Source organism: Myotis brandtii, unplaced genomic scaffold (genome assembly GCF_000412655.1).
Source record: "Myotis brandtii unplaced genomic scaffold, ASM41265v1 scaffold523, whole genome shotgun sequence".
Lineage (NCBI taxonomy): Eukaryota > Metazoa > Chordata > Mammalia > Chiroptera > Vespertilionidae > Myotis > Myotis brandtii.
Genome location: NW_005369902.1, coordinates 477,859 through 495,309, shown reverse-complemented (window position 1 = coordinate 495,309; position 17,451 = coordinate 477,859). Strand labels below are relative to the sequence as shown.

Here is a 17,451-nt window from a genome sequence, read left to right as displayed (position 1 = left end):
TTTGCAACATTTTGATTATTCTTATATAATCTACCTAATAAAATTTAAGAGAAAATACATTAAAATACTAATAACTTTAGTAGCAGGTTGACTCCTTTGTAAAAAACAATTTCCAAAATGTGAAAAAAATTAGGGATAAAATATTTAGTCTAGACCTTTCAAAATACTTTAAGCAATGCATGTAACAAACATTTATCCTACACAGATAAACACAAATATTTCATAGAATCTTTAACATTATCAACTGGAAGATGCATCATTTATGTACGACAGATGAAAAATCACTGCCAACTGCCAGACATGTGACAAATAAAATGCACTCTCAATTTCAGAGATGTTAAAAACTAAAAGTAAGTGCTTCTTAGAACTGATGAACTATGCTATATAGGCAACCTCTGTATTTAATAGTTTAACTGAAGTTTGCTTTTTCCTTCAATGGCATTCCCATCTCTCTCAAATTACAGAATACATGTATTTTGTCAGAAGAACAATGATAAAACAGAGAAAGAACTCTCTGAGAAAGATTGATTCATAAAAAATGTCTCTCAAGTACTATTAAACTATTATTTACTTAGTACAGAGATACTATGGTGGATCCTGTGCTGGTACTGTAATTATAGATGATATTCAACCGAAAATACAACAATTATATTCTGGATCCAATACTACCTTTCTCTCTATTCTTATCAAACATTTCCCCTTTTCCTTTAGAAGGACACAAAAATATATACTTTGACATGTATGCCTTTATATGAACACATATACAAATAGATGGACATCCAGCATCTATGCACCTGTAATAAAAATGTCCAAGTAGCCCTAGCTGGTTGCTCAGTGGTTAGAGCGCCGGCCTGTGGACTGAAGGGTTTGGGTTCAATTTCGGTCACGGGCATATACCTTGGTTGCAGGCTTTATCCTTGTGAATACATGTATTTTGTCAGAAGAACAATGATAAAACATAGAAAGAACTCTGAGAAAGATTGATTCATGGAAAATGTCTCTGAAGTACTACTAAACTATTATTTACTTAGTACAGTGATACTATGGTGGATCCTGTGCTGGCACTGTAATTATAGATGATATTCAACCGAAAATACAACAATTATATTCTGGATCCAATACTACCTTTCTCTCTATTCTTATCAAACATTTCCCCTTTTCCTTTAGAAGGACACAAAAATACATATTTTGACATGTATGCCTTTATATGAACACATATACAAATAGATGGACATCCAGCATCTATGCACCTGTAATAAAAATGTCCAAGTAGCCCTAGCTAGTTGCTCAGTGGTTAGAGCGTCAGCCTGCGGACTGAAGGGTTTTGGGTTCAATTTCGGTCAAGGGCATGTACCTTGGTTGCAGGCTTGATCTTTGGCCCTGGTCAGGGCATGGGGGGAGGCAACCAATTGATATGTCTCTCTCACACCAATGTTTTTCTCTCTGTGCCTCCCCCACTCCTTTCCACTCTCTCTAAAAATCAGTGGGGAAAAAATATCCTCAGGTGAAGATTAACAACAACAAAAAAATGTCCAAGTAAAAAGGCTGCCTTTCAAAGGTAAAAAATGGAGACACATATCTATAACACGCAGTAACTATCCTCAATGTTTAAGTCTAAGTGACAAATATCCTCAGGTGAAGATTAACAACAACAAAAAATATCCAAGTAAAAAGGCTGACTTTCAAAGGTAAAAAATGGAGATACATATTTATAACACGCAGTAACTATCCTCAATGTTTAAGTCTGAGTGATACCTCTGTTATTATGCCCAAGAATACTGAAGGTTTTTGGTCATCAGAGGGAAAAAAACTACACATTAATGCTTAAAAATGTCACTACACAAAAGAAATAGCGAAATTCACAAATACTGTTTGTTTTCTGTATTTATACTAGTAATCCAACTGCAAATGCCTTACCAAATGTATTTAATAAATTGTTTCTACTGTTTGTTCCCATTAAACTTTTTTTTTCATTCGAAGTTAAGGTAACACCTTAGATCAAGGTGAAACTTTCACTGAACAAATTTATTTACTAAGATGTAACTAAGTGTAACTGCTCTTCCCGGGTGCAGCCATTACACAGGTACACAGATCAGAGAACAATTAACAGACATAAGAATTATCTCTTAATAAGTAATTCTTTCCAAAAAGTAAATAATAGTTTAATTATGTTATCTCTTAATCTCAGGTATCAGCATATAAATTTTGTTGCAGCATGACTGCCCTAATCTATAATAAAATAAGTGTAATATGCAGATGTCCTTCTGCACGACTTTCCAGATGAAGGTGGAACTGCAAGAGAAGCCCGAGTCCCAGGTGCCTGCAGGCAGCCAGAGTGAAGCTTCCTCCTGAGTGCCAGCAGCTGGGGAAGGAAGACCTACTCTTGCACGAATTTCGTGCATTCAGCCTCTAGTATGAGATATAAGACTTGAAAAATTCAAAGAAATGTTTCAATTTAAACATCTTTAATTAATGACCATTAGTGGGTTATATAACAAGGACCATTAGTGAGTTGCTAAAGAAGAAATATATTCCTTAACTAGAAATGTAAGAAACAAAATCCATTCATTAATTTTTTTTCATTGATCTTCCACACCACAGATTAATTAGTAGGAATCCAAGTTGGTATATATGCTTTAGCCAAAGAAGAGATGCAATCATGCGCAGGAAAAAAATTCATGAATCAGAGCATTCAGGTGTCTATTAAGAATCTGAACCATTTTTTAACATCCTTAAGACCATGACAAAATTACAGGTATGTAAGAAGCATTTGCTGAGCCAGCATCTTCTTTAAGACGCAAAACGTGTAGAAAATATACATATTTGTGAAAATTCATACATCTATTATTAACAGGCTATCTTAGTTTTAAAACAGTAAATGGTTGCCCGGCCAGCATGGCTCAGTGGTTGAGCATTGACCTATGAACCAAGAGGTCACAGTCGATTCCCGGTCAGGGCACATGCCTGGGTTGCAGGCTCAATTCCCAGTATGAGGCGTGCAAGAGGCATCTGATCAATGATTCTCTTTCATCCTTTATGTTTCTCTTTCTCTCTCTCTCTCTCTCTCTCTCTCTCTCTCTCTTTCTCTCTCCTCCCCTCCCTCTCCCTCTCCCTTTCTCTCTCTTTCTCCCTCCCTCCCTCTCTCCCTTCATCTCTGAAATCAATACAAATATTTCAAATTTTAACAATTACTAGAGTACACAATGGAGAAGCTATGGCTCAATATTCATATGAAAAAGGCTAAACCATTTAAATGAATGAAAGTTCTATCTAAGATAATAATGCAAATTTAAACTGTTTAGTAGAAACACGGTATGAGATACAGCAGATTAACAGATTTCATCAATTATTACACCACATCTGGAACAATAAAATCAGATCTTAACATCTAATTTTAATTGGGGGGGGGGGATTAGGTTGAATTATTTCCAGAAGAGAAAAAAAAAACGGAGAAACATTTTGAAAACAGCTCAAGTAAGAAATTCATTCACTCATCTAATAAATACGCACTAAATGCCTACTATGTGCCAGATACTGTCTAGGGGCCAAATACAACTCTTGCTTTCATCAAGCTAACACACTATGAGGAAAGACAGTGGAAGAACCAGATAGACATTGGGCTAAATGTTGACTATTCACTAATCATGTCACTACTTATCATTCATTTAATATTTGTGTCTCTGTTTCCATAGCTATAAAACCATATTTTAAAAAAAACCCACACACTTTTAAAGAAAGCTGAAATAATAAAATCCCTTCCAATGGTAAAATGATATAAAAATAGGAACCTTTAGGAGTACAGGAGTCAGTCTATAAAGCTTCAAAAACAGAGAAAGTGGATCAGTGGTGGTTGGGAGTGATAGGGACATAAGTCTACCTTGGTTGAAGAAAAATTTTCACATAGTTAGCTCTTTCCAAGAAGAAATGTATCTATCACCAATATAGAGGGCAGCTGTAAAGCCTAGACACAAATATTATTTTATCGTTTTACAGACTAAACTCCTTGATTGCTACTTCTGCAGCAAGCTAAAGGCTCAGGATTATCAAAGCCACAATTCATCTGGGGCAATGTAAATGAGGACAACCCACTGAACATACCATGTAATACAGTGGTTTTCAACTGGAGCCATTTATCCCCCAGAGAATATCTGGAAATGTCTGGAGACACTTTTGGTTTTCGTGACTGGCAGGGCAAGGGGTGGGATGCTATTAGCATCCTTTCGCATAGGAGAGTTACCCATTCCAAACATCAATAGTGCTAAGGTTAAGAAATCCAGATGTAATATATTCTCTCTAAACCATTTATTAAATATACTAGAGGCCCTGTGCACGAAATTCGTGCACTTGGGGAGGGGGGGTCCCTCAGTCTGGATTGTGAGAGGGTGCAGGCCAGGCCAAGGGACCCCACCAGTGCACAATCAGGGCCGGGGAGGGACACAGGAGGTTGGCCAGCCTGGGAGGGACCGCAGGAGGGCTCCAGGATGTGTCCGGCCTGTCTCACTCAGCTGGACCCCAGCAGCAAGCTAACCTACCAGTCGGAGCGTCTGCCCCCTGGTGGTCAGTGCATGTCATATCATTAGCATATTACACTTTGATGGTTGAACGGATGACCAGAAACTGGACACTTAGCATATTAGGCTTTTATTATATAGGATTCGCCTGTCTCTCCAGACTCTGTGACACCTGTAGTGAGCTCTTCATTATAAGTTTTCAAGCAAAAAGCTACAAGATTGGCATCACAGGAAGGTAAGTGCTTTGTCTGTTTAATTCATCATGCTTCCCTGGAATTAACACTGTGCCTGGAAGTTGGTGGGAGCTCAATACTCCGCTATCTGTTGTCTGACGGTTCTTATCATGTTTAAGAGAGGTAAGATACACCTTAAGGATCATCCAAATTCTAAAATGTTCTTATTCTAAAAAATTGCTTCATATCAAATTTGCTAGTTATTTTCCCTGGTAAAAATATCAGCCAGAAAACTGTCCTTTAGCCATTATATAAAATATATCTACATACAAAATTTTGTCCTATATAATAAAAGGGTAATATGCAAATTGACCCTAACAGCAGAATGACTGGGAATGACTGGTCACTATGCACACACTGACCACCAGGGGGCAGACGCTCAATGCAGGAGCTGCCCCCTGGTGGTCAGTGCACTCCCACAGGGGGAGCTCTGCTCAGCCACAAGCCATGCTGATGGCTGCCAGCACAGCGGTGGTGGCCAGAGCCTCTCCCGCCTCCTCAGCAGCGCTAAGGATGTCCGACTGCAACTTAGGCCTGCTCCCCGCTGGCAAGTGGACATCCCCCGAGGGTTCCCAGGCTGCCAGAGGGATGTCTGACTGCCAGGATAGGCCTGATCCCCCGGGGAGCGGGTCTAAGTCAGCAGATGGACATGCCCCGAGGGGTCCCAGACCGGTGGGGGCCCCCCCCCCCCCCAGTGCACAAATTTTTGTGCACCGGGCCTCTAGTACATATATAAATATGTGACTATAAGCAGCTTAAGAATAATTCTTAATTTTGAAAATCAAATGAATACTGATAATTTCAGAGAATAATTAAAATATAAAAACTAAATTCTTATCACAGATGTCCTTGGACCAAAATAATCTAGTATGGATTTAAGAAACAATTATCAATAGTATAATATGCAGCTCCTAGAATCAGCTGATAACTAGAGTTAAAAAGTAAAAATAACTTCTAAATGTAGGAAACATTTTCAGACTACCAATAAAATTCTGTCTTTGTTCAAAAGAGTAATTTAGTTTCACTTTCTTTCAGTCCTCATACAAAAGAAATTAAATTACAGAAAGGAGATACACAGGATATTGAAGTTAAACTAGAAGTGAATATTAACTTTCCACCAATTTCTATTATTGGAGGCCAAAATAGGCAGAAAACTGTAAACAAAAAGTCAAATAAAGTTATAACTTCCCAGAAGATATCTGAAATAAGTCAGTAAACAATTTTTAAACAATTAACTGCAAATTATTTTCTAAAAATTTTTTAAATAATGTCTATCTAATTAAATAACATTTAAGTAGCAATTATTGATGTTTACCTTATACTTGGATTGAAATGTCAATTTCTTAAAAAATTAAGTACTTGGCACTACAAAAAGTTAACTAAAAATAACTTTGCATTTTATATAATAAAACAATCCCTGGCCAGGTTGCTCAGGTGGTTGGAGCATCGTCACGTACACCAAAAAATTGTGGGTTTGATTCCTGGTCAGGGCATATATGTGGGTTACATGTTAGATCCCCAGTCAGGGAGCTTACTAGAGGCAAGCAATCAATATTTCTCCATTGATGTTTCTCTTTCTCTTCCTCCTCGCTCCCTCCTTCCATTTCTCTCTATTTGTAAAAAATCAACAGAAACATCTCCTCAGGTGAGAATTTAAAAAAATCACTGTCATGCTCTTGGTTATAATTTTGTATGCTAAATAATCACAAAACATATGGCATAGCAAATTTCTCTATTCGAACATCTAAGATAAACAATCCTCTGCAACAATTACTGACAACTGGATAAGAGTGAACTACAACTACATAAAACCAAAATATTTTATGGACTAAGGGAACTTGGAAAAAGAGAAGCACGCCAGGGAAGAAGCTGTTTAAATTATCTTCTAAGTGTGAAGTGGATAATTTCCAAGATAAAACCAATAGGTAAAAGCATGCTACATTTTCTATCTGAAATGACATGATGTGACTATGATGGTAACTAAGCACAGAAAAGTCAAAGAAACCAAGGACTTTTCTGAGGTAGTTACAATGAGTCATACTTACAGCCACAGAAGCCCACTGCCATGCAAAACAGTGACTGGTTGGCATCTGATCATGTGAGCGACAGCAGCCAGTAAGAACAGAAAATAAGAAGCAGAAGACAAAGCACCACCAATCAATGTCAAGAGTTGACATGTATAATATTCTTGCTATATATAAATAGCAATATGTGACTTTTACAATCCTGTAACTAATTGTCTATTTAAATGGGGTCCCCAGGAGATTTAAAATTCCATATCAAGAGTACTAATTTGTTTTTATTAAGTTTAAACACAAACTTCAATATTAAAGTGCCTATCATTTTTTAAAAGCTCAAAGCATGTTTGCTGAATTATTTTTATTTTTAATTAAATTTTTAAATTTTCTTTCATATTTCCTATATGAAATATTCAGCACCCAATGGTAAACTGTGCATTAGCAGGAACATTCACTCTAACCCAGAAGTCAGCATCCCCTAGTCATCCCCCAAAAGATGGGGAAACTAATAAAAATATTTTGATTCATAAGGAAAAATTAAAGAAAAAGGAAACTAAAAAAGTGACATTAAGATTTTTAACAGCATTTTGTGAGAAAAATTCTCTAAAAAAGTAAGTTCAACTCACTGAAATAGTGGAAAACCAACATCATAAACTAGTATTGCAACAATACTGCAGTATACAACATATTACAATACTTAATACAAAAGGAGGGACACATTTGATTTTCTAAAATAATCTAAACAGTAGGAATGGGATAAAGACAATGAAAACGCACTAGGAAGAAGGTGGGATTCAAAATTCATGATTAATCTTACCGGTGCCATTCGTATTGCTGGGTGTGCTCCACAGCCTTGCACTGCTTTATGAAGTGTTTCGCCAAACATATTTCGAAGTTCAACTGAGTGACAATATACGGCATCAATCTTTGGCCACCAATCCAATGCAGACTGGACAAAAATAGAGACCATAAGAAAGGGAAAGTACAAATTTGCATTGAGTTATATGCTCTGGTTATTACTGTAGTTTATGTTTTATCCTTTTCTGAGAAACTTTCTAAGACCATGCAAACACACACCACAATTTCCAATATCTTCAAATAGACTCTCAACAATAAAGAATTTAAATAAAAATTAATAATAAAATGGGAAAATTTTTTCAAATAGTATCTTTAATTTGAACCATACATCTTTTAAAAAATATAATAATAAACATGAGACAAATTGTCTGCTTTATGAGCATGAGGATATAGACTGTCTCTTCTCACTGATAAGTTAGTGAATTTGAAAAACAGAGTCTTTAGAGAGCTAATTCTGTACCAAATCTTCTTTTATAAGTTTAATGTTTTACACATTTTAGTAACATATGCATATAAAGTCTATATTCTCCTGGGTAAGAATATGATTATTAAAGCTTTAAAAGAGATTAGTGGTTCAACACAATGTTGAAGGAATATGTGGAAAACAATCACTTATATGCCTACAAACAACAATGATAATCACAACATGGAATTAGTAAATGAGATAAAGCTATTAGTAAACCCATAAGCTTAAACTGATATGCAATGATGACACAATACATGAAAAGACTAATGATCACCACAAAGACAAATTTATTATAGCTAAATATTTTTTAAAAGCAATTATTTTATGTAAATATGTTTATATTTTGGTTTAATGAGTTTAGCTTTGATTCCCATTTTTAATGCCTATTTTATTTGAAAGTGTATCTTAGAAGTTTTATGTTAAAATTAATTAATACTATATTATGAAAAACGACAATTATGAAAATCAGTAAAACTATACAGTTTGGCCCAGTCAGTGTGGCTCTGTGATTGAGCATGGACCCATGAACCAAGATGTCACCTGCACATGCCTGGGTCATAGGCACGCTCCCCCAGTAGGGGGTGTGCAAGAGGCAGCCAAATGAGGATGTTTCATTGATGTTTCTATTTCTCTATCCCTCTCCCTCTCTCTAAAAATCAATAAAAAACATTTTTTAAAAAAACTATAAAGTTTGTCTATCAGTTAACACAAAAATGACTGGATGAATTTTCACTACATATGGAGAATATGCAAGGAATGGGATGACTTAAAATAGAAACTTCCACCCTTGCCATTGTGGCTCAGCTGGTTGGAGCAGTGTCCTGTATACTAAAAGGTTGCAGGTTTGATTCCTGGTGAGGGCACATACCCAGGTTACAGGTTCTGTCCTTGGTCCAGGTGCCAATGGAAGGCAACCATTCAATGTTCTCTCCCACATCAGAGAAACAAATGTTTCTCTTTCTCTCTCTCTCTCTCTCTCTCCCTCCCTCCCTCCCATTCTCTAAAATATGTGTATATGTGTGTGGGCACTTCCAATTTATAATATTCCTGCTATAGAAAACACCTGAAAGAACAACTGAAATTTGTTGGTAATGGGAATTTAATAGCTTCACGTCCTATTCACAGGTTCCTTCTTATTCCAAACTAAGCTAGTTAAATTCTCAACATTTAATTTTTTCATCCATAATTCTCAGAATATTTTCAGTAGCATCAAGTTTTATTACTTTAATCCAAAACTTTGAACTACTAACTCTATTTACTAGACAGTAAATTATACAACCAATTTACAATACATAATTTGAATATGAACTACAGTGAGGAAGGGAGGGACTCAAAAGCTGTGAGGGGAAAAATACTTTTGGGGGGATAATATGGCTGTTTCTGCTTTTCCTTCAACTCTTAGTTTATTTAAGCTAATTCCTAACAAATGATCAACTTTTATTTTGGTTATATAATGAATCCTTTAAATTTTGCTCAATTTGGTCATTTGACTTGTCCAAACAATCAGTACAGCATGATTTCCACACATTTACTAATGCTACGGCTTATACTCATCAGCTTAAAATTGAAAAGGCTGAATAATTACAAAATGTATTGAGATGAGGGTCTTCCTCACTCTACTGACCCCACAATATCTTGTCCGAAACTGATTAAAGAGATATGCATCCGAAGTGTACAATTCAACAAAACATCATCTGCATACTGCATCATGCACCCACTGCCCAAAGTCAAGTCTCTTTCCATTCCCACTTATCCCCCTTTGCCTCTTCTACCTCCCCCCCACCTCTGCCCCTTTCCCTCTGGCTATCACCATATTATTGTCTATGTGATATATATATGTATATATGTGTACATACATATATTTTAATCCTTTCACCTTCTTTCACCCAGCTCCCAAATCCCCTCCCCTGACAGCTGTCAGTTTAGTCTGTCCCATACATCCATGCTTCTGTTCTAGTTTGTTAAATTACTTTGTTGATTAGATTCCCCACATGTAAGTGAGTTCATATGGCATTTGTCTTTGGCTTATTTCATTTAACATAATATTCTCCAGGTCCATCTAGGTTGTCGCAAAAGGTAAGATTTCCTTATTTTATATGGCCAAGTAGTATTCTATTGTATAAACGCACCACAGCTTTTTTATTCACTCATCTACTAATGGGCACTTGGGCTGTTTCCAAATCTTGGCTATTGTAAATAACACTGCAGTGAACCTAGGGGTGCACATATTCTTTTGAATTAGTGTAATTTAGGTACCTGCTGAAATTGTATCATACTACCAGGTGCACACTATAAAACAACTTGATTTTAACTTAAGATTTGGTGATTTTAATAACTGATACTTTTCATAATTTATAAATTCATTTATCTTACAGTAAAAGTTAAAGATACACTTTCAAATAAAATAGGCACTAAAAACTAGGCACCATGTAGTTGGTAAAAATTTTTGTGTTTTGAGCAGTTACTAAATGTGTCATTTCTTAATCTAGTCAATCAAAGTAGACAATTTTTTTTCCTTGAAAACACTAAGTTTATTGCCAAACAAATAGTATTACTTTTACAATCTGATCAAACTATGTGCAATTCTCCAAGAGAGAATTTAAATAAATTTTCAAGTACCTTGGAAATAATTTCTTCAACCTCTCAAAAGAAAGAAACCAACTCATTCTCAATATGTGAACTAACCATAGAAAACTATAATAAGTTGCCATATGGAAAAAAACAGAATACTAAGTACTACACCAGCTATAGCATTTTCCACTGATGACTAAGACATTTGGTTCATATATATGTATATTATGCCTTTAATCTCTCAATTATAACAACATATATAAATTAGCTAATGGAAGCCTATAAAGAGTAAGATCTTTTTTAAAAATATTTTTATTGATTTCAGAGAGGAAGGGAGTGAGAGAGAGATAGAAACATCAATGATGAGAGAGAATCATTGATCGGCTGCCTCCTGCATGCCCCCAACTAGGGACCGAGCCCGAAACCCAGGCATGTGACCCCGACCGGAATCAAATCCAGGACCCTTTGGTCGACAGGCTGACGCTCTATCCACTGAACCAAACCAGCCAGGGCAAGAGTAAGATCTTAGCATAGATCTTGTAACTACAATTCATCTCTTATGACATGCCATAATAAAAAAGGTGACAGTACTATGAGTACTGATGAAAGCTTACATTATAATAAAATTCAAATAGTGAGTAGACTTTCAGATTTTTTAAGAAGAAACAGTGGATATTTTAGATCTAAACACAGTACTTATGAACTGAGTATGAGTATGTTTCACGAAAGCAAAAACAAAACTGTAAATACCAACACGACTTCTGAATAAACTCTCAAAAACACATCAGCAAAACTTTTATCTTATTTGAGAAAGTGGTAATTTATTTATTTATTTATTTTTTTAATTTACTTTTTTAGTCTATGAATTGGCTAAAGCACCATGGAAGAAGAAAACTTATGAGATGTATTGAACCAAGAATCATTTAAAAGGAAATCTTACACTATGGATCAATTTAAGATTAGGAGTCCAAATGTCTAAGAAAATTTTCATGTAATTTCACGATAAAATATTTTCATAATTAACTGCCTTTGATAAGATTATATAATAATCAATTCCATAAATTTACCTATTTACTTTATAAACAGTCCTTTTCGGTCAGAAAGTACTTCACATTCAGTATCTATTAGCCTCAAACCAAAGGGAGGAAAAAGCCCAACAACAAACAATTTATCAAATAGTCTATAATTATAAAGTATCATTATCAAAGGTATAACTTTAAAAGATACTTTACACACTCAAATTTATATTTCTTTTCAAGCTATTCATCTAAAGCTTACTGATGCTTAATATTTTAAAACTTAGTCAATATAGATTTTTCTTTATAAAAATAGGTTTCACATTGATGTGACTTCTGATACAGACACACTCCACCTTCACACATGCAGTACTCGTCAGAGTAGAGGAGGATGCACGACCACTTCACCGTATACACTGAGGCATGCATGAAGTACCACTCCAGGCATGCTTTAAACCCACAAAGAGCAGCTCAGCCACTTACAGCAGTGCCAAGTCCATGCTTGAAAGTGCTCTATATAGTCAATTGTAGACAAAAATATTTTACAATTAAAGTAACTAGCCACAAAGTATCAAAAAAGTTTACTTGTGTTTACTAAATACAAGTTTTAAGCACTTATGTAAAACCATACACTCTAATAAATGGAATGTTTTAGTATTATGAGCCAAAGGGGGGAAATGTAATAATATTTTATTTCTGAATTACACATAAACTTGAGGGGGGAGATCATCTTTTTTTTTTTTTTTTTTAATGGCCTTGAAAGTAAACCTTGAGGATATAATGTACTGTCTCATTACACTGGTAAAAGAAAAAAAATTTAAGTTTTTAATATAAACATACCTTATCTACAATCAGATTCATGAATCTTTTCCTTTGGAACAAATTGTATTCAATGTTACTTCTACCTATCAGTGTAATTTAATTCACTGATAGTCAACTGAGGGTCAACTGAGGGAGGTGTTATTGTCTCGGGCAATTTTAGTTATTCATAATGTCTGGGTGTGGGGAGAGGGAAGTGTCACAAATATGGCAGATGCTAAACATCCTGCAACACACAAGCAGTCCTACACAACGAAGAATTATTCTGCCCAAAACACTGCTAGCACCCCATTGAGAAAAATTAAATGTGTCACTAAATAGCTTTATTAGTAGTTATTTTTTCCCTTCAAAAATGAATAAAAGAAAATGTGGGCAGACTTTTCTGTAATTCAACACATCTAAGGCAAATATAGATGGGAAGGTATTTTAACTCACCAGAAACACACTCTTAAAATGGAATCTGATGATAAAGAGGACAAATATAGCTAAATCATCAATTATTCAAGTCCCTTTTAGGGCAGAAAATGGGAAAAAGTTAACCAATTTATATAAGTGTGAACACATATAAATAGATAAAAGTGGAGCTATGATAAATAACACTTGAGAACTCTCAAAAGGTGATTGTTCATAATTAGAAGAACAGAATTTTTTAAATCAATGGTTCAAATTTGATAAGGTTTCACTATCTTTCTATTGAATGTACTCATATCAGAGTTGAAGGTTTTACAAGTATCTTTTAATGAATTTGCTTATTTTGTCTAATATGGCTTTGTAACATGTGAATACCTCTATTTAAGTACGTTAATATTTCATTTGTTTAAGGAAAACTAAAAAGTACAATTAAATATGACGTCACCATTTTTTAATGGTGTATTGAATGGACTACTACTTTTAATTTAAATGGTAAGGTGAAAAGTCAGAACATATCAAATGCTGGGGAAAAGCTAAGAATATTAAGAGTATGTGACAAGTTTTGGAAAGAAAATCTTAAGTTATATTTTCAGTGGCACTTTCTCAAGGATATTGGATCCAAATTAAATGTTTTAGGTTTAATCTTTCCAAAGGATCCTATTAACTCCACCTTCCTCAATAAGGGCCCTCAGGTCAGACTGATTATGAAAAATATAATTGTATATAAGTTTACTAGATATTAATAACCACCGATGATAAATCTTCCTATATCATATATCTAAATTCAGAACCTTCTGTAAATAAAGAATATCTTTCTTAAAAAGAAATAAAATTTAAGTAATTTAGCAATACCTTTTGGACTTACATTGGTGATGATTCGATGGAGGGAATTTACCAGCACATAGTGAAATGTAGAAGGGGAATTCTGAGCCAGGCAGATCTACAGAGGGCAGAAAAAATAGCAGATTATTTCTCTGAAAAATATTCAGTAACGCAAATGAGAACAAAAGAAAAAACAAAACTAACAAAAAATTTTTAAAAATAGAATTTTTAAGGTCTTTAAACTAATATTGTTGGGGGATGTTCAACTGCCAGTTTAGGCCCGATCCCATAGGGACTTACAATCTGGGACTGCTGGCTCCCAACTGCTCGCCTGCCTGCCTGCCTGCCTGATTGGCCATAATCGCTTCTGCCTGCCAGCCTGATCACCCCCTAACCACTCCCCTGCCAGCCTGATCAAAGCCTAACTGTTCCCCTGCTTGCCCGATCGCCCCCAATTTCCCTCCCCTGTTGGCCTGTTGGCCCCAACTCCCCTCCCCTGCTGGCCTGATCCCTCCCAACTGCCCTTTCCTACTAGCCCAGTCACACCTAACTACCCTCCCCTGCCGACCTGGTTGTCCCTAACTGCCCTCCCCTGCTGGCTTGATCGCCCACAACTGCCCTACCCTGCCAGCCATCTGTGGCTGTGGGCGCCACCATCTTTGAGGGTGGGGCAGTCAATTACCATATTCCCTCCTTATTGGCTGTGGGTGCCGCCATATTTGAGGGCGGGGCAGTCAATTAGTATATTCCCTCCTTATTGGCTGTGGGCGCCGCCATCTTTGTGACTGCATGAGGGTCAATTAGCATATTCCCTCTTTATTAGATAGGATAATAGTGAGCAATACCAGTATCGGTGTAACATTCATCTTTCTAGTCTTTTCACATTTATAAAGGATCAATAGCATCAGTGAATATAACTGGATAAAAACCAATGCTCTCACCTTAAAGTGTTGGTTGTTGTGAGGGCTTATACGAAAGCAAGAAACAAGGCAGTCAATCATTAGATCCACATCTGCAGGCTGGCTGCCTCTTGAGAATGGTTTGCTTGGATTAAAGAGCAGGTTCTATGAAAATCCCAATAGAAAACAAAAGCCTTTAAACAATCATGCAGTCTTTCTCTTTCTAGCATTTAATAATATCAATACATCATCCACATTGATGGCAGTAGCATTCAGTTGCCAGAAGAAGCACAAAGCACTAATATTATGGTTCATCAGTCTGATAAAATTCTTACTATACCATATATAATCCCTTTCAGGTCCTAATATATTATTTTAAAACCAAGTCAGAATATTTATGCTAATTTAAGAAAACTCATTAATTATGTGTTTTCTTCATATTCTACACCACTTTATTTAGCCTGAGGAACAAGTAACAACAAAAGCAGATCCTATGAACTCATTATCAAAGAAGACTCAGAACTTTAGTGTTAGCAATGATCTTTGACAATTTAGTTTAACCCTTTGAGTGTCAAACAATATCCTAGGAACTATGCTAAAATTGCCAAAGCATTTTTGCTGATTTTCCTTAGGTGCCATCTGTCAATAAAGAGTGAACTACTAGCATCTAATAGTGACACTGCAGAGCGTGATAGCGCTCCCGGCACTTTTGGCGAAAGACAGGAGGAGTGCGATTGTGCTCCCCGGCATTCTAGGGGTTAATACTTATACTTGAAGTTTACTTCCCATTTAATTTTTTTTTAAGTTTACAGTAAAGAAATAATAAGGATGTTACCTTAAGATCGACCACCATAGACTGAACTAGTAGGAAAATGACGGAGTTATCTTCCCAATTGATGTAGGTACTTGCTTTACACAATTTGACACAGGCAATTGCAGCACTTTCAGTCAGTTGCCTGCTTCCTCCATGGCCAGCAAGTGCTTTACGTAGACTGTCCAGAAACAACTTCTACAGAATTCAAATACAGCAAAAAGATAATATATGAAGTTTCTCAGATTTCAGATTTATCTAATAAAGTAGCAAAATATCAGCCTCTAAAAACTGTACTCTAAAAATACATAATTGATATCCATGGGTTTTAATTTCTCAATGAAAGGAGTTGTCTTTTTTTTTTTTAATTACTTTATTTATTTTTTACAAGGGGTAGGGGCGGGCAATGGGGGAGGGGGGGAAGGGGGTGCCGGAGACGGGCGGGAGCTGGTAGGGTCGGGATGGGAGAAAACCTCAAGGAGTTGTCTTTTAAATACTTCTTGAAGCCAAAGAATAGAATCTGTTCTTCACATTCTTTGTTGAATTATTAAAGAAACATAAGAAACAGTCCTTCCCAAACAAGGGAATTCACTGCTCAACCTTAATTCAGCTAATATTCTTTTTTACATTATCCTTAATTCCTAAATATTAATTTGTTTTGGTTATGGTCTATGTCAAACTGTTCATTTTTACCTAAAACTCCAGGCTATACCTAACCTTCAGTCTTCTAACTAAGGATATATCCTAAGGCTGACTTATTGCTCTAAATTCTGTTCCTCGCAAGAAGTTATCCCTTCTTGGGATCTCAAGCTCTCTTTGCACCAACAAAATTCTCCCTTTGGATTTTCTCCTAAATAAAACTTACAAGTATTCTCAAATATAACATGTCAAAAGCTAGTAACTAAACAACAGAATATAATTCCTTCTCAAGTACACATGAACAATGTCCAGGATAGACCACGTTAGGCAACAAAACAAGTCTTAATAAATTTTAAAAGACTGAAGTCATATAAAATATCTTTTCTGATCACAATGAAATGAAACTAGAAATCTCAACAGCAGCCCAGCTGGTTGAGCACTGACTTATGCACCAGTCAGGGCACATGCCCAGGCTGCAGGCTTAATCCCTGGTGGTGGCGTGCAGGAGACAGTTGATCGATGTTTCTCACATCAATGTTTCTCTCTCTCTCCCTCCTTAAAAATAAATAAAAACATATTTTAAAAAAAGAAAAAAATGGTCCCCTGAACTATCATCTTTACAGAATGCTAAGCCTGAAATAATACACCCCTTGAGTAAAATAAACTGCTTCACATCTGGACATATGGAAATAATTTTGCCCTCCTCACCTTATTCATGTTGTTTTCATCAACCACATCCCTGGATATGTCCTGGATTATTTCTGGACACAAGATAAGAAGAATGATTTGTAGTGGCCAAACTGCTGCTTTACGTTTGGTGCTTTCAGCAAAACCATCCACCAAGTCAAAAAGCTTTTCTGCACACTCTATGTAAAAAAATGTAAATAGTAAATGATTTTATTAGATGAGAAGAAAGTCTCTGACATTATCCAAAAATGCAAAGGCCACATATTTAGAATATAAACTTGGAAGTTCACTTAAACAATTAGACAATTCATTCAGGTAAGCAGACAAGCAATGTTCTAATGTCCATGTATTAGAAGAGCTATCTTGATCCATCCTAGAAAAATCCACATTTTAGAATGGCCAAACTTGTGTTTAGTCTCAATGTGCAGGGTCTCATGTGAAGTCTGATATACCCAAGGAAGAAGGTCTGGACAGCTTCAGAAATCTGTATTCTTTGCCTTGCAGTTGGGCCTGCAGAATTCTAGGTAAGGATACTACTACTTTATACACATCTCCCTAAATACAAAATAAAGCCTCAGAGCACAATAAAGTGCTTCTCTACAATGAAGAGCCATCAAATATCCCATCCACAACTCTAATGAAAGATCAGAGCTTCATTTCAAATGTCTTTATCCATTTGCTCAAGGAAAA

At 35.9% G+C, this 17,451-nt stretch overlaps 1 protein-coding gene across 1 annotated transcript in view; it reads right to left on the bottom strand.

Moving 5' to 3' along the window:
* Nucleotides 1-17,451, bottom strand: part of NF1 (neurofibromin 1) — a 327,459-nt gene that overhangs the window by 152,545 nt on the left and 157,463 nt on the right. Inside the window, exons 12-18 of the mRNA XM_014548834.1 lie at nucleotides 16,783-16,940; nucleotides 15,460-15,633; nucleotides 14,667-14,789; nucleotides 13,769-13,843; nucleotides 12,157-12,186; nucleotides 7,580-7,711; nucleotides 6,790-6,834 (exon numbers count right to left, since the gene is read on the bottom strand). Coding sequence (XP_014404320.1) covers nucleotides 6,790-6,834; nucleotides 7,580-7,711; nucleotides 12,157-12,186; nucleotides 13,769-13,843; nucleotides 14,667-14,789; nucleotides 15,460-15,633; nucleotides 16,783-16,940 — 737 coding nt within the window. The remainder of the gene's footprint in view (nucleotides 1-6,789; nucleotides 6,835-7,579; nucleotides 7,712-12,156; nucleotides 12,187-13,768; nucleotides 13,844-14,666; nucleotides 14,790-15,459; nucleotides 15,634-16,782; nucleotides 16,941-17,451) is intronic.